Source organism: Eimeria tenella, genomic scaffold (genome assembly GCF_000499545.2).
Source record: "Eimeria tenella Houghton genomic scaffold, Eth_scaff39, whole genome shotgun sequence".
NCBI lineage: Eukaryota > Apicomplexa > Conoidasida > Eucoccidiorida > Eimeriidae > Eimeria > Eimeria tenella.
This window is the reverse complement of record NW_013543318.1, coordinates 85,715-105,686: the sequence shown is the minus strand read 5'-3', so window position 1 is coordinate 105,686 and position 19,972 is coordinate 85,715. Positions and strand designations below refer to the sequence as shown.

Genomic DNA, 19,972 nt, shown 5'->3' with positions numbered 1-19,972 from the left:
ATATGCATCCGCCTAGGATGGCACCTGGTGAGACCATAGACCCCAGTGGCCCGTAGGTTAGCTTGCCTTCACTCCTTTTCTCACACAGCTCCAAGCTGAACTCAGCATTCACCGTTTCTGGCATTACAACTTTTGTTGAACATGCATGTTGCTCAGTCAAAAACACATGCAAACAATGGAAAAAAAAGCCTGCATGCAAAGTCTTCAGCGAAGGTGGGCCTCCACCTCTCTTTAAAGCGCTGTGAAAGCAAAGGGCCTCTAAGTATGGCTCAGTCAGAAAATAACTCGGAAGTGGATGGCGGCCTTTGAGGGGTCGCCAGTGCCTTACTCAACGGCTCTGCAGACACGGCACCTCGCAGAGGTCCTTACCAATAGGGAAACAAGTTAGTACTGTCGTATGCTCTTGTCAAAACTCTGGTTCACCGCTGCAGACTGCGGGTTTCACTGCGCAAATCCGGAAGCAGTTGTTCAAAGGAAACACAGAGGTAGGAGGCCTGTGGATTCAGTGCGTTGCCAGCATTACAGGCGTGTGAAGGACAGCTTGGGTAAACATGGAGCAATTACTGAGATAACTTCTGGTGTTGAGAAAATGGCAGGCAGCAACTGCATGACTGGTCAGCGACTCAGTCTAGCTTTGAGTGCTTTGCGAAGCATTGCAGACAAAGTTAGAAAGAGGGAAATTCGGCTAGAACTGTAGATAAGCTTTTCTGTTTCTTTTGGTTATATGCCAGAAGGATTTGTGGAGCATATGGTCGCAGCGAGACACTCCCGAAGCCGTATAAGTTTTCGTTCATAAGAAGCGAATTCCTATCAAGTCCAAATGAATCTTTTGAAGAAGAAAGCGGCACAAAGGCGAACAAGAAATTTTTCAATATTAAAGTGTGACAATGCGGGATTCTGAAGCATGCAGAATCCGCCAGTATGACTCGATCAGATTTGCATGCTTTCAAGAATAGGGTCTTCTTTACGTACCACTTTCGCACCCCAAACAAGATATCTTTAGGCCAAAATGATGTACAAGATAGCTTTAGGCCAAAATAATGTGGCATTGAAATGATTAATGCCATTTGGATCCGTTTTAACTGCTGTTGATGCCCACCTATTGATGAACATTTGTGAGTGCCCGCCTCTCGCTACGCAAGCTGCACAACTAAGGCTCCAGCTGCATAATTAAGGTCTTACTTCTGCATTGTAAAGCAGAGAAAAAGATAGCTATAGAAGCCGCAGGTCTGCGTGCATTCACGCCGGGTTTTTCTTATAAATAGGCTCCGATAAAGATGTATTTGTTTCCCCTATTTAAGCATGTCCAAAAAATATATAATTTTGAATAATCATCATATTGAATTCCTTACGGCCCTTATACCACTAAAGCCGCTTGCTACACCTTTGAAGGCAGCACATGGGACGAATACACTAATGACACAAGTAAACACTTTCACTACCTCTCCTTCGTTCTCAGCCTCTCTGGTGCATGCAGTGACCCCCAACAGTTTGGCGTATGGATACAATGTAACATCAACTATTACGAAAGTGGTACAACTTCAAAAAACTGTAACTCCGGGCAAGGATGCAGGAAGGAATGACATAGAAATGCAGCAAAAATGTGGGTTTGGCAAGTCATATATTGAATACGAATTGTTGTTTGGTGGGAACTGGAAAGAATCACAAAGAATGCTGCAGTGTAAGCACCTGTACTGCAACTGTCTCGAACAATTTTTCCTATTTTCCAGCAACTCACCTACTGTTCGCCCGCATATCTAACTCAGGCAACCGTAGGTTAAGGCCCCGCCACCCAGTAGGGAGCGCGAAGACCATCTTTACAATTGATTTATTCAACGACTCGATAATTGTGGGGGTGGCTTGACAGAATATGGAAAAAATATGGAAATTGATCTGCTGTGCTCCCGAATCAGGCCCAACAAGAAGCCATCGAACGACCATCTCCCGTCCACAGGGCGCAGCGTAGCCTCGGCGGCAATGAATCGTGTTATGGCTTCAATTTGATGACATTATTTGCATTAAACTCCAACTTAGATAAACGGCTTTATTACTGGTGGGCGCAACCCAGGCCCGTGCAGAAACGGCAGAGACTTTGCTGCTAAAGCCCGGGGAGGCTGGCACCATCTGAGTGGAGGGATAAGAGATACTACAATGATTTACGTGCTACAATTATTAATGTGGAGCTCAAGTGTTTGGGTATTTTGAAAAAATGCGCCTTGTTTCTTTAAGTTTCGCTGGATCGACCTTTCACCAGCTGTATGGACCGTCCATCGTCTGTGACGCGTGGCTTGTTGAGGCTCGCAGGTGCCCCACCACCACCTGCATCTTGGGTCAGTGCTTCCCTGCATGTACGAAATAGTTCCCGATTTGAATCGAAAAGTTTATTGTACGACTCGAAGATTCCCCTGTGCCGGCGGAAACAGCGTCAACACCTCCGCTTCAATCTCCCCCTTGGTGCGGCTGTGAGAACTGCATCGATTGCTTTCTAGCGATTCTCGCAGTGCTTATTTTTGAGTCTCTTAGCTGTACTGTATGAACCCACCCTCAATATAGAGGCCTTAATGGCATCGCATATTTAGGGAAAGGCTCTTTAACGCTGTGAGCTGCACTGCTGACCCCCTTTGTCGAGTGTGCCGGGAGCAGGGCCTGTTGCGCAGCAGCTGCGGCTGCTGACTGCTTCATCCTGGCTGCAAAGTCGTTGCAACCTAATACTGGGCAGTCAAAGCCATGCGGGATTTTGTTCCGCGGATGCCCCGGCACCGGCGGGAGTACAGCGCCGCTGCTATGCAGACATGTGGTATATGTTCTCGTTCCCTGTGATGCTTTGTCCCCCGATGACCAGCCAAATAGCATTTGCTTTCCTAGATGCCTTAATGTTGCTGTTCAGCTCATCCCGCTCCCCCCTTCCTCCCTCACTCTGTTACCACCTCTGGAGCGGCAACGGCCCCCCAGCAGCTACCTGTCCCTCGGGAAAAGTCAAGAAAATGGGCCGGGCCGAAAAAGGATGCCCCATTTGCTATCACAAGCTTCCCCGCCCAGGGGAGGTCTTGGAGCCCTATGATGAGGAGCTCAATTACTTCATGTGGATTCCGGGTTTTGAGTGGAAGCCCAAGCCTGTTCCTGAGGATGATGCGTACGGCTCAGAGCACTCGGAATCAGAAGGTCAGCTGCCCGAGCCACTTAGCTTGTCACTTAGAGTGAATTAGAGTCAAACTTGTGGCCTTAGAATCCCTTTTGCTGCCACACAGCGAGCTGGTGTCGTTGGCGGCAGCGCTGGGCCTTCACGTGCCCTTTAGACTGCCAAATAGAGTATATTTTGCAGTCTTTTGTGTTCTTGTTTCATCTTTTAATGGGTGAAAACAAACAAACGCGCGCCGTCTGCATTAGTGAGGACCGCCCCGATGTGGCCACTGCGCTGCAGGCGAGGCTGATGAAGACATGGAAGAGGCTTTGAAAGAAATGGTAGAAAACGACGAAATGCAACAGAAGTACAACGAGAAAGCCTCAGGCGGCAAAGTCTCAACTTCAGATGCCGCAGTGCTGGCCAGGCAGCTCGGCCTCGCTCCTTCATATGCAGATGTCGAAAAATGCGAACAAGAGAATGGAAACCAACTTGACTACGCCACCTTCCAGCAGTTCGCAGCCCAGAGCACTCATCCTGAAGACAACATTGAAGATCTCGTCGGAGCATTTGCTCACTTTGACCCGAATGTTAGTCTTTTGCTGTTTGGATGAAGTGCTGTTGCTGCAGCTGCTGCTGGGTAATATCTTTGGTTTGACCATGTATTTCGTGTGAAAGCGTATATGCTTTGGGGATATTCAAGTACTGGACTGTTAACGATGCGTGAACTTGTCCTCTTGTTGGTGAACAGGGAACTGGTACCTTGACTGTGCAGCAAATGCGCAACATTTTGATGACCTTCGGCGAGCCTCTCACCAAGGAGGAAATGAGCGTGGTCGAATCGTAAGTTTGTCTCAACCTCAGTTTCTTGTAGCAGATACATAGCTGCGTTCCTGGGCATGATGAGTGTGACCTTGATGAGCATTCATGTTCAGCCAACTTGAGTAAACTTGCGAATGTTACGGGATCTGGTGTTCTGTACTGTCGCATATTGTTGCTCTACAGGAAGTTCTTCAGCGGCAATACAGTCGATTACAGAGACTTCTGCACGCGGTGAGATAAGGGGAGGAATGCATTTCACTAATAATGGGACGAACGGGGAGATAGCGAGACTTGAATGTCAGGCCGGGCCCCTTGATAGCTTTGAGTGTTTTTGAATTTAAAGACATAAACCGCGGATTTATCATTTGCTGCTGCTGAGCTGTGTCTACGTTACAGGGTACTGGCACGCAATTGAAGGAAGGCCTGGTGACCAAGGGGAGGAGGGGAATAACCTTTTCCGGACACGCATATACCCTTGGCTGTTTTTGAGTGGCCATTCTGTCGGAAATGCTTATAGTACCAAAGTGACGACGCACAGCGGACTGAGCCAAACATTTCAGATAGACATACATACACGCACAAACACCCATAGACACACGTAGCGTTCATGGCACAAGGCGCAGTAGTTCAGTGCTGTCTTCCCAGCCTGAAAGGGATGCGGCGCAGTGCTTCAGCAGAGGCTCAAAGTGCTTCACGGCTGCTGAGACAGCCAGCTGCACAGGCAACACTACGTTAGATTAGATGGGTAGGGTGGCGCCAACTGAATTTTTAGTGGCGCTCTTTACTGCACGAGATTCAACGCGGGCTATTTCGTGTGCCTGCTGGGTTTCCGTGCACCACTGCTGTGGCTGTTTTGCGCTCTCCTTGCACATAGCAAATAGTGCAGCGTATTTTGTTGCGTTGCGCACGCTGGCGAGATACGGCGGAGCTTGCACTGACAGGAGAACGCTTGTTGTGACTTTTACACTTCTTCTGCCAAACTTTTGACGGTATCAACAGCGGTGACTTCCCACCTACGCATTACACCCAATAGCTCCCGGCTAGTTATACCAGACGCAATAGGTTGAGGACTTATGTCTGCCACTTCCGGGAGCCGCTACGTGGAGAGCCGCATACGCGATACATGGGAGCATTTTGCGGGTCCCTGCGAAAATTGAGAGCAAAACGGAAGGAAGTGACTCGTAAAGTGTTACATGCTTGGGCAGGTTGTGTTCAAACAAACGCGGGCATTGCTGCACACTTCATGCGAACATGGAGCTTTTCGCAAGCAGCTGCAGCGCAGCCCGACGCAATTGAAGAGGTAGTCATGGAGGGAGCGCGTGTCGATTCACCATTATGCACATGACACGCAAAATCACTTTTCGAGAACTGAAAGCATACCGTTGTATTCGTGGGCATCTATCCAGCAGCCAGCTGCACGCACATGGTATTTACCTCATATGACATACATTGATTGACTCTCATACATTAAGGCCAGGGGGACCCGAGTGAGAAGGAAGCTTGTTCCTGCGCGCTCCACAAAAAGGAATCTACTGCATCCCTTTTGCACGGTTCTAGAGCATGAGCCGTGCCACCTGCTCGAGAGGAACAGCGCAGGGTCACGCCTGCAGACAGAATTCTCTGTCCTTTAGCAGCCTGCAACAGCAGCGTAAATCCGTGTGTCTTCGTTTGCCGCCTTGCCAGCGGTAAGGCCGCGCGGAAGGTTGGTGTTCGTTTCTTCCAGCTTTCCGTGTCATGCCACTCATCACTCTGCACTAACGTGCATTGCTGGGGGCGAGCGAAGAAAACCACGGCCCCCCAACAGCGCTGCCAAGTGCAGCACCACCCACAAGCCGGAGAGCTGAATTTCCCCGTCTAGAAAGCACTCTCTCCCGAGCTCCATCCAGAAGCGGAAATCTCTCCAGTAGAAGTATGAAGGGGACTGAGGGTGAACGCCTTGAGAAAAGAACGTGTCCTGTGATGGCATCTCACCAACAAACAGCTGCGCGCCACCTTTGGTATCAGAGGCGCTGTATACCCCATCCACTCTGCTGCTTTGTTTCGCTTCATAAGGGAAACCCTGAGGGTCTCTCTGTTCGAGCCCGTACAGGCCAGGGGAAGAGATCATCTGCGCATTCTCCGTGTTTTCCGCTGCGAATGTCTTAAGAGCAGCCACAGTCACTTTGCTCTGTTGGAACCGCCCGTGGATCTGCACGATCAGGTTGAGGGCAAAAAAGACGCAAAAGGACGCGACCGCCACAAGAAGGTACTTGAGCTTTACCTGAAGCTCTACCTCTTCTACTGTGCGCAAACACGCTCCGCATTTCCCAAAGTTCTTCGTTTGTACAGCAATTGGGCGATTACGGCGGGCCGTTGTCGTTGTTCGTGAGCCCTGACCTCTACAGCTCTCCTTGGCCGACGCGGATGCGGCCGTGGAAACAGTATCTAGACACGAGGGTGAATAAGACACGAGCAAGGAGAGTATACCCATCACAGCCAAGGCCAGCCAGCCGCAGCAGCAAGACATCCCGAGTTCCCGCTTGACAGCCACTGGTAGCTGCGGCTGCAGGGCAGGCAAGTGAGACGACATGTCTGCGTGCAGTGGGGCGCTGTGGTTCTGCAGAACCTTGTCTATAAGATTAGCCGGCTGCCATACGTGCTGCAGTGAAGTTATCCCAATCATCGCGACATCCAAAAGCAGCAACCCATAGACCAGGAGCAGCCGCCGGTCCAGGCGAAGTCGCACACGAGGTACTGGCAGGGGCAAGGATGGAACAGTGGCCTGCTGTGCCTCAGATGGAGGGGAGGTAGCCATGGGTCTGCATGCAGAGAGCGTCAATGATGGCGAGAGGCACTCTTTTTTTCACCTAGCCCTCTGCAGCCGCGCAATGTGAATTCCACCGCGAGTACGCCGACTCCTCCCCCTTTCCTTCCAACTCAGATTCTAGCCTCCTTCTTACGGCTTCTTGATAGCTGGCTCATTCACCCTTGGCAGCAACGTGAGAGTTACGTGATGCGGCTGCTTATGTGACTGCGTGATCGTGCACTACACAGGTGAAGACAAAAACAGAATGAGCTCCTATATGCGGAAGGGCTACCTCACATGCGTGTAGCTCTCCATTTGATTTCAAAGGAATAAAATCAAGGAACTTAAAACAATTACGGAGGTTTAGAAAAAAACGAAGTTCGCGGAGAGCTGGACAGCGGCGGGTGGCCGGACCCCCCGGGAGGTATCTCGTGAAGTTGTCCCCTTTAAAACAATGGTTAACGCTCCAAGTGAATCTTACTTCATACGTTGAAGTTCCAAATATAATTCTGCGTATTACGATTGTTGAACTTTCGGGGGCTGCATTCATCTGGCTGGGCAAGCAGGGGAAGGGGGGAGCCCGTGGGGAAGTGTCTAAGTGTTGGCTCCCACATAAAGCTACAAAACTTCTATTTAGCATGGTACAATGCTGCGAGTTTATCTAGAAGGCTATGCTTCTTCCAGTTAAAGGCGTTGCCGCCCATGGTTTATGGGTGCTAGCGGACTCCTCTGGAACTCTCCATGCCTGCGAATATCGAGACGCAGCTCGTGAACAGCAACAGCGTTCATTCACGAGTGAGGAAACATTCGTGTCGAGTTTTCAAAAACATACAGACAAATCTAGGTAATCCGTAGAGTCCCGCCCAGCGCATTGCTGGCCTCGTGTGACAGCTCCACAGCTTGGCATCAGCAATCGGCGGACGGTGACTAACAAAACCCTACATGAAGCCATCAGAAGCTCCCTAGTGAGCATTCAAGCTGTCACGCAATACACCCTGTCTCTGTCCCTAATTGACAACCCCAGCAGATAGCTGCCATCGCGAATATTGAGTTCGGTGACGAGCAACAGCGCAGTACTGCTGACGAGCAAAATAACATCTTCGCCAATTAGTGCAGCAAGTTGCGAGACAATGCAATGAAATTCGCTAGCAGTACAGAAAGTGTTTAAGGGGCCGACAGCTCACTCATCACATCAGGGTCTGAGCCTATGCTAGCGCGTCATTGCCCTAAATATGTCAGAGACCTAGCTGCACGAAATGCCAACCTTTCTGGGCTCTGCGTTTAGAGAGATGTAACCAAAGGTAAGCTAGACAACGCTGCAGCCGGCAGTGCACTTGAGCTCTGGCCATTCCCAGCCCTTGATACAGAAATTCTTACCCAAAGACAAACGCACCAGAAGCCATCTAGCCTTCTTTCCTTTTACCTTTAGTGTTAGAGCGAGAGCTTGGCGGCCAGGAAAAGCGTTTTTGCTCTTGTTAGCGCCACCACATCTTCCATATTTTCACAAATGTTCTCGCCACCAGCATTTCATCAACTTCCGTAACAATAAACTAACTGTTGCAACACTTCTATTCCACAGAGCCACACTCTTCATCACGGAGCAGAGAGCTGATTCATGTGATGCTTTTGATGCTTTCAGTGAAAATAATCGAGATCAGGCATCGATTCAGCCTGTCAGTTGAAAATGACCTAAGGGCATTGTCAAGCTAGGGGCGCATTTGTCTTCAATTGCGTTCTCCCCACATCTCTCGACGATACACTCTTCACAGTGCGGGTGAACGGCCTTTGATATCTGCAACGGAGCCGGAGTTCGCCTGAATTTTCTGCGTTCCCGAAGTATGCTGTGCCATTCTGCTCAATACCCCGAAGTCTATTTATTCCTTCCTAAGCTGGGCATTTTTATTAGCCGTATTCACGTACCACTCAAAGAGATTTGCGCCTCAAGTGGCTGTTCATAAACTGCAGCAGCATAGCACGAAATCGAGCGTTTTCTCGCTTAGTGCTGATGGTGAGAATACATCATCTGAGCTCCACATGGCCCTCAATCTTCAAGGCTTTTCACCACAATTGTCAGCCATACTCTGCGTAGCAGTTTCCAGGATTTCCGGATAACCGTATCATGCAGTTCCCTAGATGTTCGGATACACCAGTTTGGCGGACGTGCACAGCTACTTCTTCTTAACCCAGCACAAATCGGAGTACCTGCATGTTTTTTCTGCATAAAAAAGATGAACCAAATGACGGAGTTTACTGCGTGTTTGGCTAGTCTGAGATTCTGCTTAGGGCACGTCTGCGCAGCGATGAATACCGTGCCACCGCGCAGTGTTCCCGCTAGAAAAGAGTACTACGAAAAAACATACTAAGCATCTAAATGATGAATTTGCATCAGCTTATTTCTACAGCAAAGGGACTGGGGCTCGGAGTATCTCTTCTTTCAACATACCTCCAAACAACGAATTATTTACAACGGTACCAGGACACCGTCGTGGTAGCCTTACTTAAGACGTACACCCTACCCATCCCCTAGACGGTAGATTTGTTAAAGTGCTCGATATCCTGATAATACGTACCAGCCATTCGGCTATACCTCATAAGCAGCGTTTAATCGAATTCTCTTGGGGTATGGGGGCCCCACATGGGGCCCCGATGGCCTTACGGACGTTGGCTCCAGGCCACGCTAATCGATCTGTATATTTACTTTGCTTTAAAAACTTGCCTTTTCCATTTTTAGGTTCTGCATAGTAAGGGGGAACGCTTTTTCCACCTAAGTGTGCTCTACTCTTTCTCTCGGTACTCGTAGCAGGTCACGCTATGCAAAGCGAAACTGGCGAGATCTTCGAGGCGCAGCCTCGTGAGAATAGAGCAAGGCATGGCTCCGAAGAACACAACAGAGTAGAGGGATCTACAAGGCAAGATATGGAGGATGGTGAGCTGTCTCGCCACGCTTTCCACTCAACGTGGGAAGAAATATATCAGAGGGAACTGACTAACGCACGGACAAGAAAAGCCTACCGCTCGAGTTTTGGACACGGCAACGAGCATAAAAGAGAATGTAACAGCAGGAGCAGTAGCAGGAGCAGTAGCAGGTGCAGCAGCAGAAGGAGTAGTGACAGCTGCTCGGTAGACGGCGAGGAATGGTTCGGTCCGGAGTGCGCGAAGATTGCCACCTGGGTCCTTAACACTCTGAAATGTTCCAAAGGCCACCTATTAGAGCCGTTCTTTCGTCGGGTGCATGCACTACGCAGAGCAGATACTAGCGAAACTGATGCCTGTGCTGGCGGCAAGTGTGATTGGTGCCAGGGGATGGGGCCTCGGATTTCTCAAGAATTTACTAAGCTCCCAGTGTTGGACTTGGGCTGCGGCGGTGGCCAGTTTCTCGCTAGACTTCGTCGGTACGGTTTTGAGCGCCTGGCAGGCGTTGACTATTCTCGCAGCGCCATTCAACTGGCGCGGTGCAACTTGTGGGGAATATGTCCCAAGGTCAGCAGCGATAAATCCCCGCACATTTGCCTAAGACAGGCAGACTTGAGAGATCTCAAGCCGGAAGAGGGATTAGAAATACAGAAGGGACAGCATCCTTGCATCTGCTGCTGCGGAAAAGCGTACGAGCTGCGGAAAGTGTCCAAACAAAATGGTGCAGCGGACAGCGAAGAGGAAAGCTGCGATGTGGTTTCGTGTTCATGCGAGCCGGCCAGTACTCTTCCGCCTTTTCCTGTTGTGTTTGATAAGGGAACCTTTGACGTTTTTTGTCTTATGCACACTCCAGAGCAGTACGTACAGTGCGTCCACCGGCTAATGCCGCCGTATGGGCTACTCTTCCTTACTTCTTGCAACTGCACGCTGGAGGAACTTGACTCTTTGTTTTGCTCCACACCAGAGTCAAAGTTGCCGCATCGTGACACTGCTGAAGTCTCACTTAAGCCCACTAAGCGAGAGTCCAGAACGCCAGTTCCACAAGAGTGTAAAGGACTGGTCGCAGAGGACAGCGAGCACAGCTCTGCTCGTGGAAGCCCACCCTTTGAACGAGTTGGGTTTTTACCGCATCGCTCGTTCAAATTTGGAGGAGTGGAAGGGCAAGTGGTGACGTCAGTGCTCCTTAGGAGGCTCTAACTTGGGGATGCGCGTTGCACAGAAGCGGCCAAATCACTCGAACAGCGTTTTTTCTTACAGACTACGGAATCTGTATTATGGCCATAAGAACTGGATGGAATTGTTCTCTGAAACTGTTTCAATCGTTTTTTGGCTGCTAGAGTTGGGTTGACAGTGAAGCTCCTCATGGGAGCACTCCGTTTTACAATGTTTTTTCTAGTTGTGCCACTAGAAGCATGGTATGGCCTGTATGGGACTTTTGCATATGGAAGCTTCCTACCAAAAATTGACGCCACCACTGGCGTACGTTTCCCTAGGAGAACGAATGCGCGCCTGTGCTTGAACTGTTGCTGCGCGCCGCCTCGGTTATTTCAGTTTCAGCTGAGGTCCACTGGTATTCGCTCCAGCACTCGATATTAGTTTGTAGTGTATGCAGTAGCAAAAAGCATGTTTGATTGAAGGACTTATCAGGAAGCAAGAGAATATGGAACATTCTAAAGCTGCCAGCGTGGGGTTCGGTGGGAAGATTGACGGCTCGTATCGTTTCTACCTGGATGCTAAGCTTTGTGGGCAATAAGCTGGCCTTTATGACATACACATACTTGAATATAGGCGTCAGTTGTAAGGCCTGCTGCGTCCCTTGCCATGCTGGGCTCAGCACTACAGCTGGCAATAGGCAACTGCGTGATGAAGACACTGGCTGGCCTTAGCAACAGGGGTCCCTGGTGGGGCACCAAACGCAGAGAACGGATTGTATCTAGGATAGAAATACTTGAGGTGTGACGTTTTTAGCCTTGGAATGCCACTTTGGTTCAACTGCTGTCAGACATGGTCGTTCCCTTCGGGGCAACGAGCACAGGGTCACTCACCCGCTACAAGAAGACCTTGCCGCATTATTTCCCCACCGCGCCTCAGCCAGTAGATATCACTATCAATAATTGCGCTATTAGTCGACACAATCTTGGTTTTTTTGAGCTTCATTGTAGCGTACTGCTGCTGTAGTTCAGGATGAATACCAAGCGTGGATGAGCGGACACGGTGGTCGCCTGTGCAGGTTGGACGATGGACCACCAGCTCAGATCAACTCCACACTTTGTTTTCAATATTTAGAAGCAGTGTCTGCCATGACGCTAATAGTTTTAATAATTTCCTCATCCCTGCTTTTGGCTTGCTAAGCATTTGCAGCGAAGGTGTTTAAGGCTGGTCTCAAACATGCCCACCCCCCTTACTTCTTGCGAGACTAGTTCTTCGCTAAAAATCCCTATTCCCATCTAAAAGAATTTGTGTGCATGCCTTATGTGTTTGGATGTCTTAAGTTCCTGGCACATGCTTTCTTGTGTTCATCAGCGTGTTTGGTCACAGTTGCAGCAGCGACCTCAGTTCATCACCACGTCATAATTTTCCGTTAAGAACCCCGATTTTTGTGAGCTTTTATATTTGCGTGTACTAAAGACTGATGCATAGCTTGCGGGCACAGCAACGCCTCGAAATGTGCTTAAAATGTGTCGGTCAAGACGCCGTTTTTGTGAGTTTCTATTTCTTCAGGTACCAAAGACCGAAAATTATCCAACAATCCGAGCAAAAAGCATTTGGGGGACGGTAATAAAGCCTAGGAGACTGCCACCTGCTCCCTTGAGAACGTTTGGCAACGGTTTGACCATCCGGCACTCCAGACGTAGGCAATGCAACCCTCGCTTTCTCTCTTACTTCGTAAATGCAGATCACGCAACTTACTTCTGTTGGTACAGGTTAAAAATAGCGATTACAGTGGAAGCAACGGCGAAATTTGTCGTCCGGTTCGAATTTCTCACTTCGCTGTAGTGTGCGCTGTACATTGTACACCTTCCCGTCAGGGTCACTGCATTGACCTTACGTCGGTACAGCTCTTTCCTGGAGTAGCCTGAGGGTCTTCTAAACGTACGGCTGCTCGTTAGGCTGCGATGGATGTTTTCAGAAGCATCGGTGCCACAATCTCACGGTCCCAACACAGAGCTGAGGAAAGAGGCTTCTCCAAGCGACCAAAGAAAATGCCTAGAGGACCCCATTCCACAAAGCAGGCACCCTGCCACTTTGACTGTTCTGCCTGCTCGAAGCAGGGTAGTTCAGTCCTTGTCGCTGCAACTCATTCCATTTTCAACTTTCCCCCTCCACATTGTGTCAACAGTGCGTTTAAGCAGGAAGAAGGACGCAACAGTTCCACGGATGCACTAAATGCGCTCTCTCCCCTTTCGCCTCAAGCCATTCCCAGCGACTTTTCCCAATTGCCTGGAGTTGACTCAGAGCCACGGTCTCAGCAGTTCCCAAGAGGTGCCGTTGGCGCCACTGGCTGGTGCATAGAGTCGCCTTGCCTCGGAACGCCCCCAAAGAGCATGAGACGAGTTGTGTCGCACAACGTATCGCAAATAAACTCCTGCAGCAGGACATCAGCGGCTCAGTGGAATAAGACGCAACCCAGTTGTCAACAGCTCTACCACGAAAGAGCGACATTTCCTCATGAAACTATGGCCGGACTAGACGCTGCATTTGAACAGGACCATACGTGGCCGTCTACTTCACTGGCCTTTACGGGAGTCCACGAGCAAGCTGGGGAAATTGGGTCAGTGCTCCGACCTGCAAAGAGGAACAGAAAACACAGGACACTGGGAAGCCCACGAAGGCCGCTGATACATAAAAAGTCTAAAGAAATGAAAACAGTGGAGGCTAGAGAAGCGCCAGGGAAATTCGTTGCCGTGCTAGGCCTTCAGGCTGCTGAAACAGTGCAGAGAGCCTCAGCTTTTCATAAATCTGGTTATACAGCAGCTCGCGTCGGCCCATCTAATGGCCAGAGGGCTGTGGCTGGTAGATTGTATTTTCATGCGAATAAAATGGCTTGGCGGTCGGAGCTCATGGTTGACGGCAGCAAAAGGCAACGGTCTTTTTCCTGCAAGGTGTGCTTTTCCCTGTTTCCTTTTAGAACTAGCCTGTTAAGCACTCGACGCTCCGTAGTCTAACCGATTGACAGAAGAATATCTAACACTGCTAACGCCCTTGTTGGCCTTCCCCACAACCTGTAGCACCAACTGGTTGGCCGTAGAGTGGTTCTTTGTACTTTGCGTGCTGAATGGGTTCCATCGGCTGCGCTTTTGCGTGACTGTTTCCAGTTGTATGGATATGAAAGAGCGAGGTTGCTGTGCGAGTGGTCGCGAAATTTCGTTTCGCAAACTGCCCGATTGCCAACAGACGATGAAACACGCGAAGCTATCAGAATACTGATGCGGCTAAAGATTCACACTAAGCATAAGGCAATGGACGTCTCAGAGCTCATGAGCAAGCCTCAAGGACTGTCTCTAGTTGGAACTGGACCACATTTTCAATCGCGAGCAGAAAACAAGCATGGGCCCACCAGCGCACAGGGCAAGGCAGCAGACTATAGAACCAGGCAGTGCGACTCTGCTCGGAATTTCACAATTGAGCATCTAGCTGGAACGTGCAATAATAAGGAATCTGGGACCTACTGGGGCCTGGAGACTCTAGATCAAGACAACACTAGCCTACCGCACTTCATCCACGAATATATCTGCGCAGATGCAAAAGGGAAGTGTGGCCACTGCCCCGAACCTGGCAGTAAGCCGCTGCATCAGGAAGTCTACATGAAATCAACAAGTGCTCAGACAGCTGGTGGCGGTGCAGAAGCAGCCGTGGCTACACATCAATCTGAAGGCGAATGCCCTGAGCGGCAATCTGTTAGTATTGCGGCCAATGCATTCCGAGAGCTCGGTTCTCTGACGGCATTGAAAACAACAGTGAAAAGGACGAAACGACAAAAGGCTGGAAAAAAGCCTCAGAGCGGCGTCCGAGGGCTGTACATTCATCAGAACGCATGGAAGGCGAGTCCAATGTCCTTTACTACACTGCTGTGTTTTCGCATAGAGACTGTAGCAATAAATTAAAAAAGATATATCATGCGCGGACCCTTTTTTGACTTTCTTGCTCAACAGGTCAACTACATCGGGAGACATGGGCTGGCCACTAAGCTTTTTGCTTATCCCCTTGGTGTAAGTTCTCCTTCCTTTTGCTGCGGCACCTTCCAAGCAGGCTAGTGCTCAGCTCACAGTGAAAGAAACCGAGGTCCGCTTCTTCTGGTCAGTGTGCTGCGGAAGCGTATGACTGACATTACAGAGGGATTTTCTTGCTATCAGATAGATGCTGTGTCTAGTACCACTAGCCTATAAGGGTAACTTAAGTCCCACATGGCTTCAGTCAAGTTTTGTTGCAGGAGCCGGACTGGCACTCAAGTTTCCAATGTAATCCGTTTGCTGCGGCTGCAGGACATTGAGGAAATGAAGCGGCAGTATTTGCTAGCTCGCTTCTTCCTGCGCAGTATCATAGAAAAAAAACGACAGATTTATGAAAGTGATGGCGAGGGCTTGTCTGAAGATGAGGCAGGCAAGCCTATTCTACTTCTCAGTTATCGGTTTCATGCAAGCAAATGAAAAGGCAACACGGCTCGATTGATTTTTCAAAATTTTCAATGGTTGATTCTTTTCAGTCCCACTGTGCAGGTATACTGGCGTTGTGTTGCTTGCGTCTGCCCACAGTGTGGACTAGAAGAGTGGAAAGGGTGGGGAGATTTTCTCAAATTTCATCGCCCAGGCAGGTGAATACGAGTATGTCGTGTTACAAGGAATCTCTCTATGGGCAGAAGATTCCTCAAATTTCTCCAAACGGAGCTGTCTCTCATCAGATGCACTCAGAGCTCTGCAGTGCCCTGGATAGCGTCAGGAAAAGCGGACAAAAAGAACGTTCTCTTGCACTGAAACAAAAGGTGCGTCAGATGCACGGTGCAGAGACACTTGTTCAGCTCCTACAAGCTGCCTTTTAATGGGGCTACCGATGCGCTAGAAGAATCTTTTCCCCATTTGACACAAAATATCCATGCTCCGAAGGCCCACAATTGTGCTCACCCTAGCTTGAGCCATGCGGTCAAAACACGTCCAAAGAAACAGACAAATCGAAGACAAATCAGCACACTTCCTATATACAGGGCCCCTTTACGCATCTTATACAGACTGTTGATGACGCATGTTTGCTGCAGTCCAGTCAGATGACTCAAAAAAGAACTCATTATGCCTTGGGAAGGGGAGAACAAGGCCATAAATTCACATTAAAGCTTCTACCATCGTTCAATGAGCCTGGGAACATTGGACTTGAAGACAGTTTCGATACTCAAGAGCTACATAAACAAAACCATTGGGAAACCTTGAAGCTTCTTCTACAGCGGGGAGACGACCCCGCACTGTCGCCTCTTGCATGTGAGAATAATTTATCCTTAAAAATTACCCCACCAAATTCGTCCCTTGTTTTTTCAGGGGATGACCCTGATGATGGAGGATTGATGATGCACAGCATGATTATGAGCTCTGAAGCTTGCCCTTCGTCCGTTGAAGCACTTGATGGAATGCCCACAATATTGAATGAAACGAAAGACAGCAGCGGCAAGGGAGGCGGAATGGTGTGCAAAAGTAAATAAGCACGGCCAGGTCACTGCCACAGCTGCTTCAACCACGTAAGATTTAGCATAGGCTTTGGCAACAGTAGTTTAAAACCTGGAGCTCATTGCCCCTTCAGCAAGACCAGCATTCACTCAGGCAACGGTCAAGTGTGGCAGGGACACACTAGTGGAACTAATTCCTGTCCGGGCCGCCAGTAATGCACCTGTAGGACACTCCGCAGAACGCTATGTAAAAGTAGAACACAGGTGAGACAGACCTCAGTCCACAATATGTTTCAAATTGTGGCTTCATTCCACGATCATGGCAAGTGCTGCCCAGGGCTTCAGGGGAAAAGGTAGCTTGCAGGGCGTTGTTGTCGCCCAACTCATACAAGTTGTACGCTTTGTTGGCGTTTGGTTCGACTCCTACTTCATTTCTTGAATCTCCCTTCGTTAGCTAATCCAACTACATATATACCGTTTATCGACACAGAACAAACAGGCAGACGCACGTACGTACTCCTAAAAAACCTTCAGTACTGTGCTTGCTGAGAAAGGACACTACTGTTCTTGAAAAACACCCATGACAAACGCTGGTTTTGTTGTTTGAAAGGGAGCAACAAAGTTCCTCCTGGAACTGTCGTGCCACATTAAGCATATTGCGTCAAGGCATGTGCTGTGTAAGAGGATTACAGCTCACAAAGGCAAATAAGAACAATTATTCGGCCATTAAAAAAAAAACGAGTTCCCTCTTCGGCCTATCGTGCTCCCGGGAGGGCTTATAGCTGTGCTCCGGAATTTTGCACCAAGCTAACCGACTACGAATCCGTATTCGTCGAAGGAGCTCCCCGTGAACCATAGCAGTACTTCAGCACTAGCAGCGCAGTGGCTAAAGGCAAAGTAAAAAGAGACAATCTATGAGTAGAACTTCCCTACGCCAGAAACAAGTTCGATGTATACTTGTCCATTGTGGGACTTTACCGATGAAACTGTACACGGGACGGGTAGATGTGCGGGAAGGACAATAGGGCTGGATATGTCCTTTAGAAACTTAACTAAACCTACTGCACCTCAGTAGCTACACGTATGAATCCGCCTGCCTTCTTTACCAGCTATGGCACAGCCTTGATTCTCCATAGGGAGACTTCTGGCCCCTATCACTGCCCTGCCTCCCATTGCTAACTTGACATAAATTGAAAGGCATATATCTGGCTCCAATAATGTACTCTGTGAGTTGGAAATACACTTGCACTCGGTTATCTAGTTGCTAGGACACCAAAATGCCTACCTCACGGTTAACGGCATGGTAGCCCTCTTGGTCAGCTATTCTGCTGCTCAGCAAAAATTAAACAAAGACACAAAACAAGCATTAGTAATGTCTGAAGCGACACAAAGGAGCCTAACGAATGAGCCACATGTGGAGGACCCGAGTCCCGCTCTGCACAAAGTTCGCTATTGCCCTTGTGCGCTTTAGATATAAAGAAAAACCCTAGTTGAAGGACCCCTAACCAGTTCTTCGAAAAAAATGCTTCTTTTTTGACGTTGACATCTGTTATGCGTTTAGCGGAAACACCTTCACTTTTGAGCACTTCACAACAGCTTCTGGAAAGCAGTGGTAGCCTAAGGAACAGCCTCGTAAGGCACGCGAGGCATCATTTGGAAGCCAGACTAGACAGTGTGACAGAAAAACTTGGATGCTATAAAATAGCTTAAAGACACTACAGCTGTCGCTTTAAAACCATGTCCAAGCCGTGGACTGTTGAAGATTACCTCAATGTGTAGCGAGCCACAGCCATGCCGACAAACACAACTACTGAGCAGCAGAGTGATGAAACTTGATAGCATTATGTAAATATGCACCATATACCCATTTGATACTTGGATAAGCCATTATTGCAAGTAGATGGCACAAACGGCGTGTATTTCATCCGTATCTTTGAAGACAAGCGGAACTGCTCCGCCGTCATCGAGACGAGCTGTGTTCGGTGCAGGGTGGGCTCTTTGCTCAGCGTTAAGCTACTTCCTTAATTTCCCTGTACTTCGATTGCACAGGTTCGTTGGATTCCATCGCTGACAGATTGAAGACATGCGGGTATTGTTCTAAGGACAGCACGCATGCTGCGACGGCCCCGCAGGCTCCATGAGACTCTGCATGCCTTGCCGTCCTATAATGCGATTTACCCTTAAATCTTCCATGGTTACATTTGTAACGCCACAGACACAACATATTCGTGTTCTTGTCAGCCAACGCGTACCCTCGCTCGTGTGAGGCTACGTCACGTGACTGTGGGGTAGACAGGGGAGGGAGACACAATAAAGGGAGTAGCAAGCCCACTTGTCTCCTCTACAAACCTACATGAACCCGGATGTCAAAAGTCAGCAAGCGACACTTTGTTTCTTTTTCTTTATGGGGCGGCTTCATCCCGTGGCCGTTCAAAGTGAATCTATGGGTCAAGCACACTTGCCTCCAGTGTTGGACTAGTTGAGCCATTGCCACCATTGTATATCACAGCAGTATAGTCCCTCTGGTACTGCGGTAGCTGTTTGCGCTGCTCATCGGATGCTGTCGTCTGGCTTGTGTGCGGTCGTTCTAGCCTGACGCGGGTCTCCTGCTCCAGCTTCTGGACATTTAGAACCTGGGAACAATTCAGCCGTACACTTGAGAGGAAAGCAAAACACCGGTAGACAGGCTCTGCGCAAGACATCAGCAGAGTGGCCAGAACACAAGGAAATTGTAAAGATGGTTCCTGGCCTCCGAGCCGCCGCCGTGGCGGCTTTGTTCAGTTTCATTGGGGAGTCGTCGGCAATGATGAGGAGGCAGCCGGCTGCCCAACCGGCCTCACTTTCTCCCAGCCCCCTATGCAGCGCATCATGCAAAAGCCGTACACGTGATCTCACGCTCACCCCTTTGGCCTTCGTAGGAGGGGTCAAAGTCTTTCCAACCCAACAGCCGCAGGTACGCCTAATGCGTGCAAAGCCTGCTGTTTCTCTGCTTTTATAGGGCTTGAGTTGTTGCTTTGTGATAACGTTTGTCACGCTAAAATAGTATAGAGAGTTGAACGCCAACGTTCTGCCGTTGTCGCAGTGCTGCGCAACAGATGAGGGATAGGCCGCCTGAAGGACATGCGCCCACTTCAGTTAGCTCCCGGTCTCTTGTAGCTCGCGTCACTCCAGGCGCACAAGTAAGGAGTCTATACGTGAAGCAAAATTGTGAGAAGTGAAGTGACGTGCTTAGGATACAACGTGACTGGTATAAAGTAAACGAGGTTGGAGCTGGCTGCGCGGCGTGATGTGCATTTTTTGTGGACTTGCATGATCCGATATAATGGCCATATCTTCTTCCACAGTATTACCGTTAGATAAGTATATTGATCAGCTCTATGTGGAACTAAGAGGGTCACAGCGGCTCAAGCTGTTTGCCTCGACCGATCGGCCGAAAGTAGTATATAAAGACCTCCTTTCATCTGTCCCCCCACCGGTGGTGTTCCCGTCCCGCGTGCACAGCGGGTGACAACCTGTGCCAGTAAAGTTCCACAAACAAATGAATTCGGAGGCGGAAAAACGTGACAGAAAATGCTCCAGAGGTATGTGTGCCTCGTGGGAACCTACGAGTCGGCACGGACCGTTCAGTGTACTAGGCCCTTACTCTCACGAGGGATAAATGTCGAAGGAGCCGCTCCACTGT

The 19,972-nt window shown here is 49.3% G+C and overlaps 4 protein-coding genes across 4 annotated transcripts; 3 read left to right on the top strand and 1 right to left on the bottom strand.

The window, feature by feature from the left end:
- Positions 1-2,984: 2,984 nt before the first annotated feature.
- Positions 2,985-4,178, top strand: ETH_00007370 (myosin light chain TgMLC1, putative; the record flags this gene model as incomplete). The annotated part of the gene is made up of 4 exons (XM_013376663.1): positions 2,985-3,162; positions 3,422-3,711; positions 3,873-3,964; positions 4,127-4,178. 4 exons carry the CDS (start codon positions 2,985-2,987, stop codon positions 4,176-4,178), a joined length of 612 nt encoding a protein of 203 aa, XP_013232117.1.
- A 1,509-nt stretch (positions 4,179-5,687) lies between these two features.
- Positions 5,688-6,737, bottom strand: ETH_00007365 (uncharacterized protein; the record flags this gene model as incomplete). The annotated part of the gene is made up of 1 exon (XM_013376662.1): positions 5,688-6,737. The coding sequence occupies one exon, from the start codon at positions 6,735-6,737 to the stop codon at positions 5,688-5,690; it is 1,050 nt and encodes a 349-aa protein (XP_013232116.1).
- A 2,802-nt stretch (positions 6,738-9,539) lies between these two features.
- On the top strand, positions 9,540-10,838 carry ETH_00007360 (uncharacterized protein; the record flags this gene model as incomplete). The annotated part of the gene is made up of 1 exon (XM_013376661.1): positions 9,540-10,838. The coding sequence occupies one exon, from the start codon at positions 9,540-9,542 to the stop codon at positions 10,836-10,838; it is 1,299 nt and encodes a 432-aa protein (XP_013232115.1).
- Positions 10,839-13,318: 2,480 nt separating this feature from the next.
- Positions 13,319-16,326, top strand: ETH_00007355 (uncharacterized protein; the record flags this gene model as incomplete). Its single annotated transcript, XM_013376660.1, has 6 exons — positions 13,319-13,744; positions 13,958-14,683; positions 14,795-14,851; positions 15,125-15,242; positions 15,395-15,453; positions 15,892-16,326. 6 exons carry the CDS (start codon positions 13,319-13,321, stop codon positions 16,324-16,326), a joined length of 1,821 nt encoding a protein of 606 aa, XP_013232114.1.
- Positions 16,327-19,972: the final 3,646 nt, after the last annotated feature.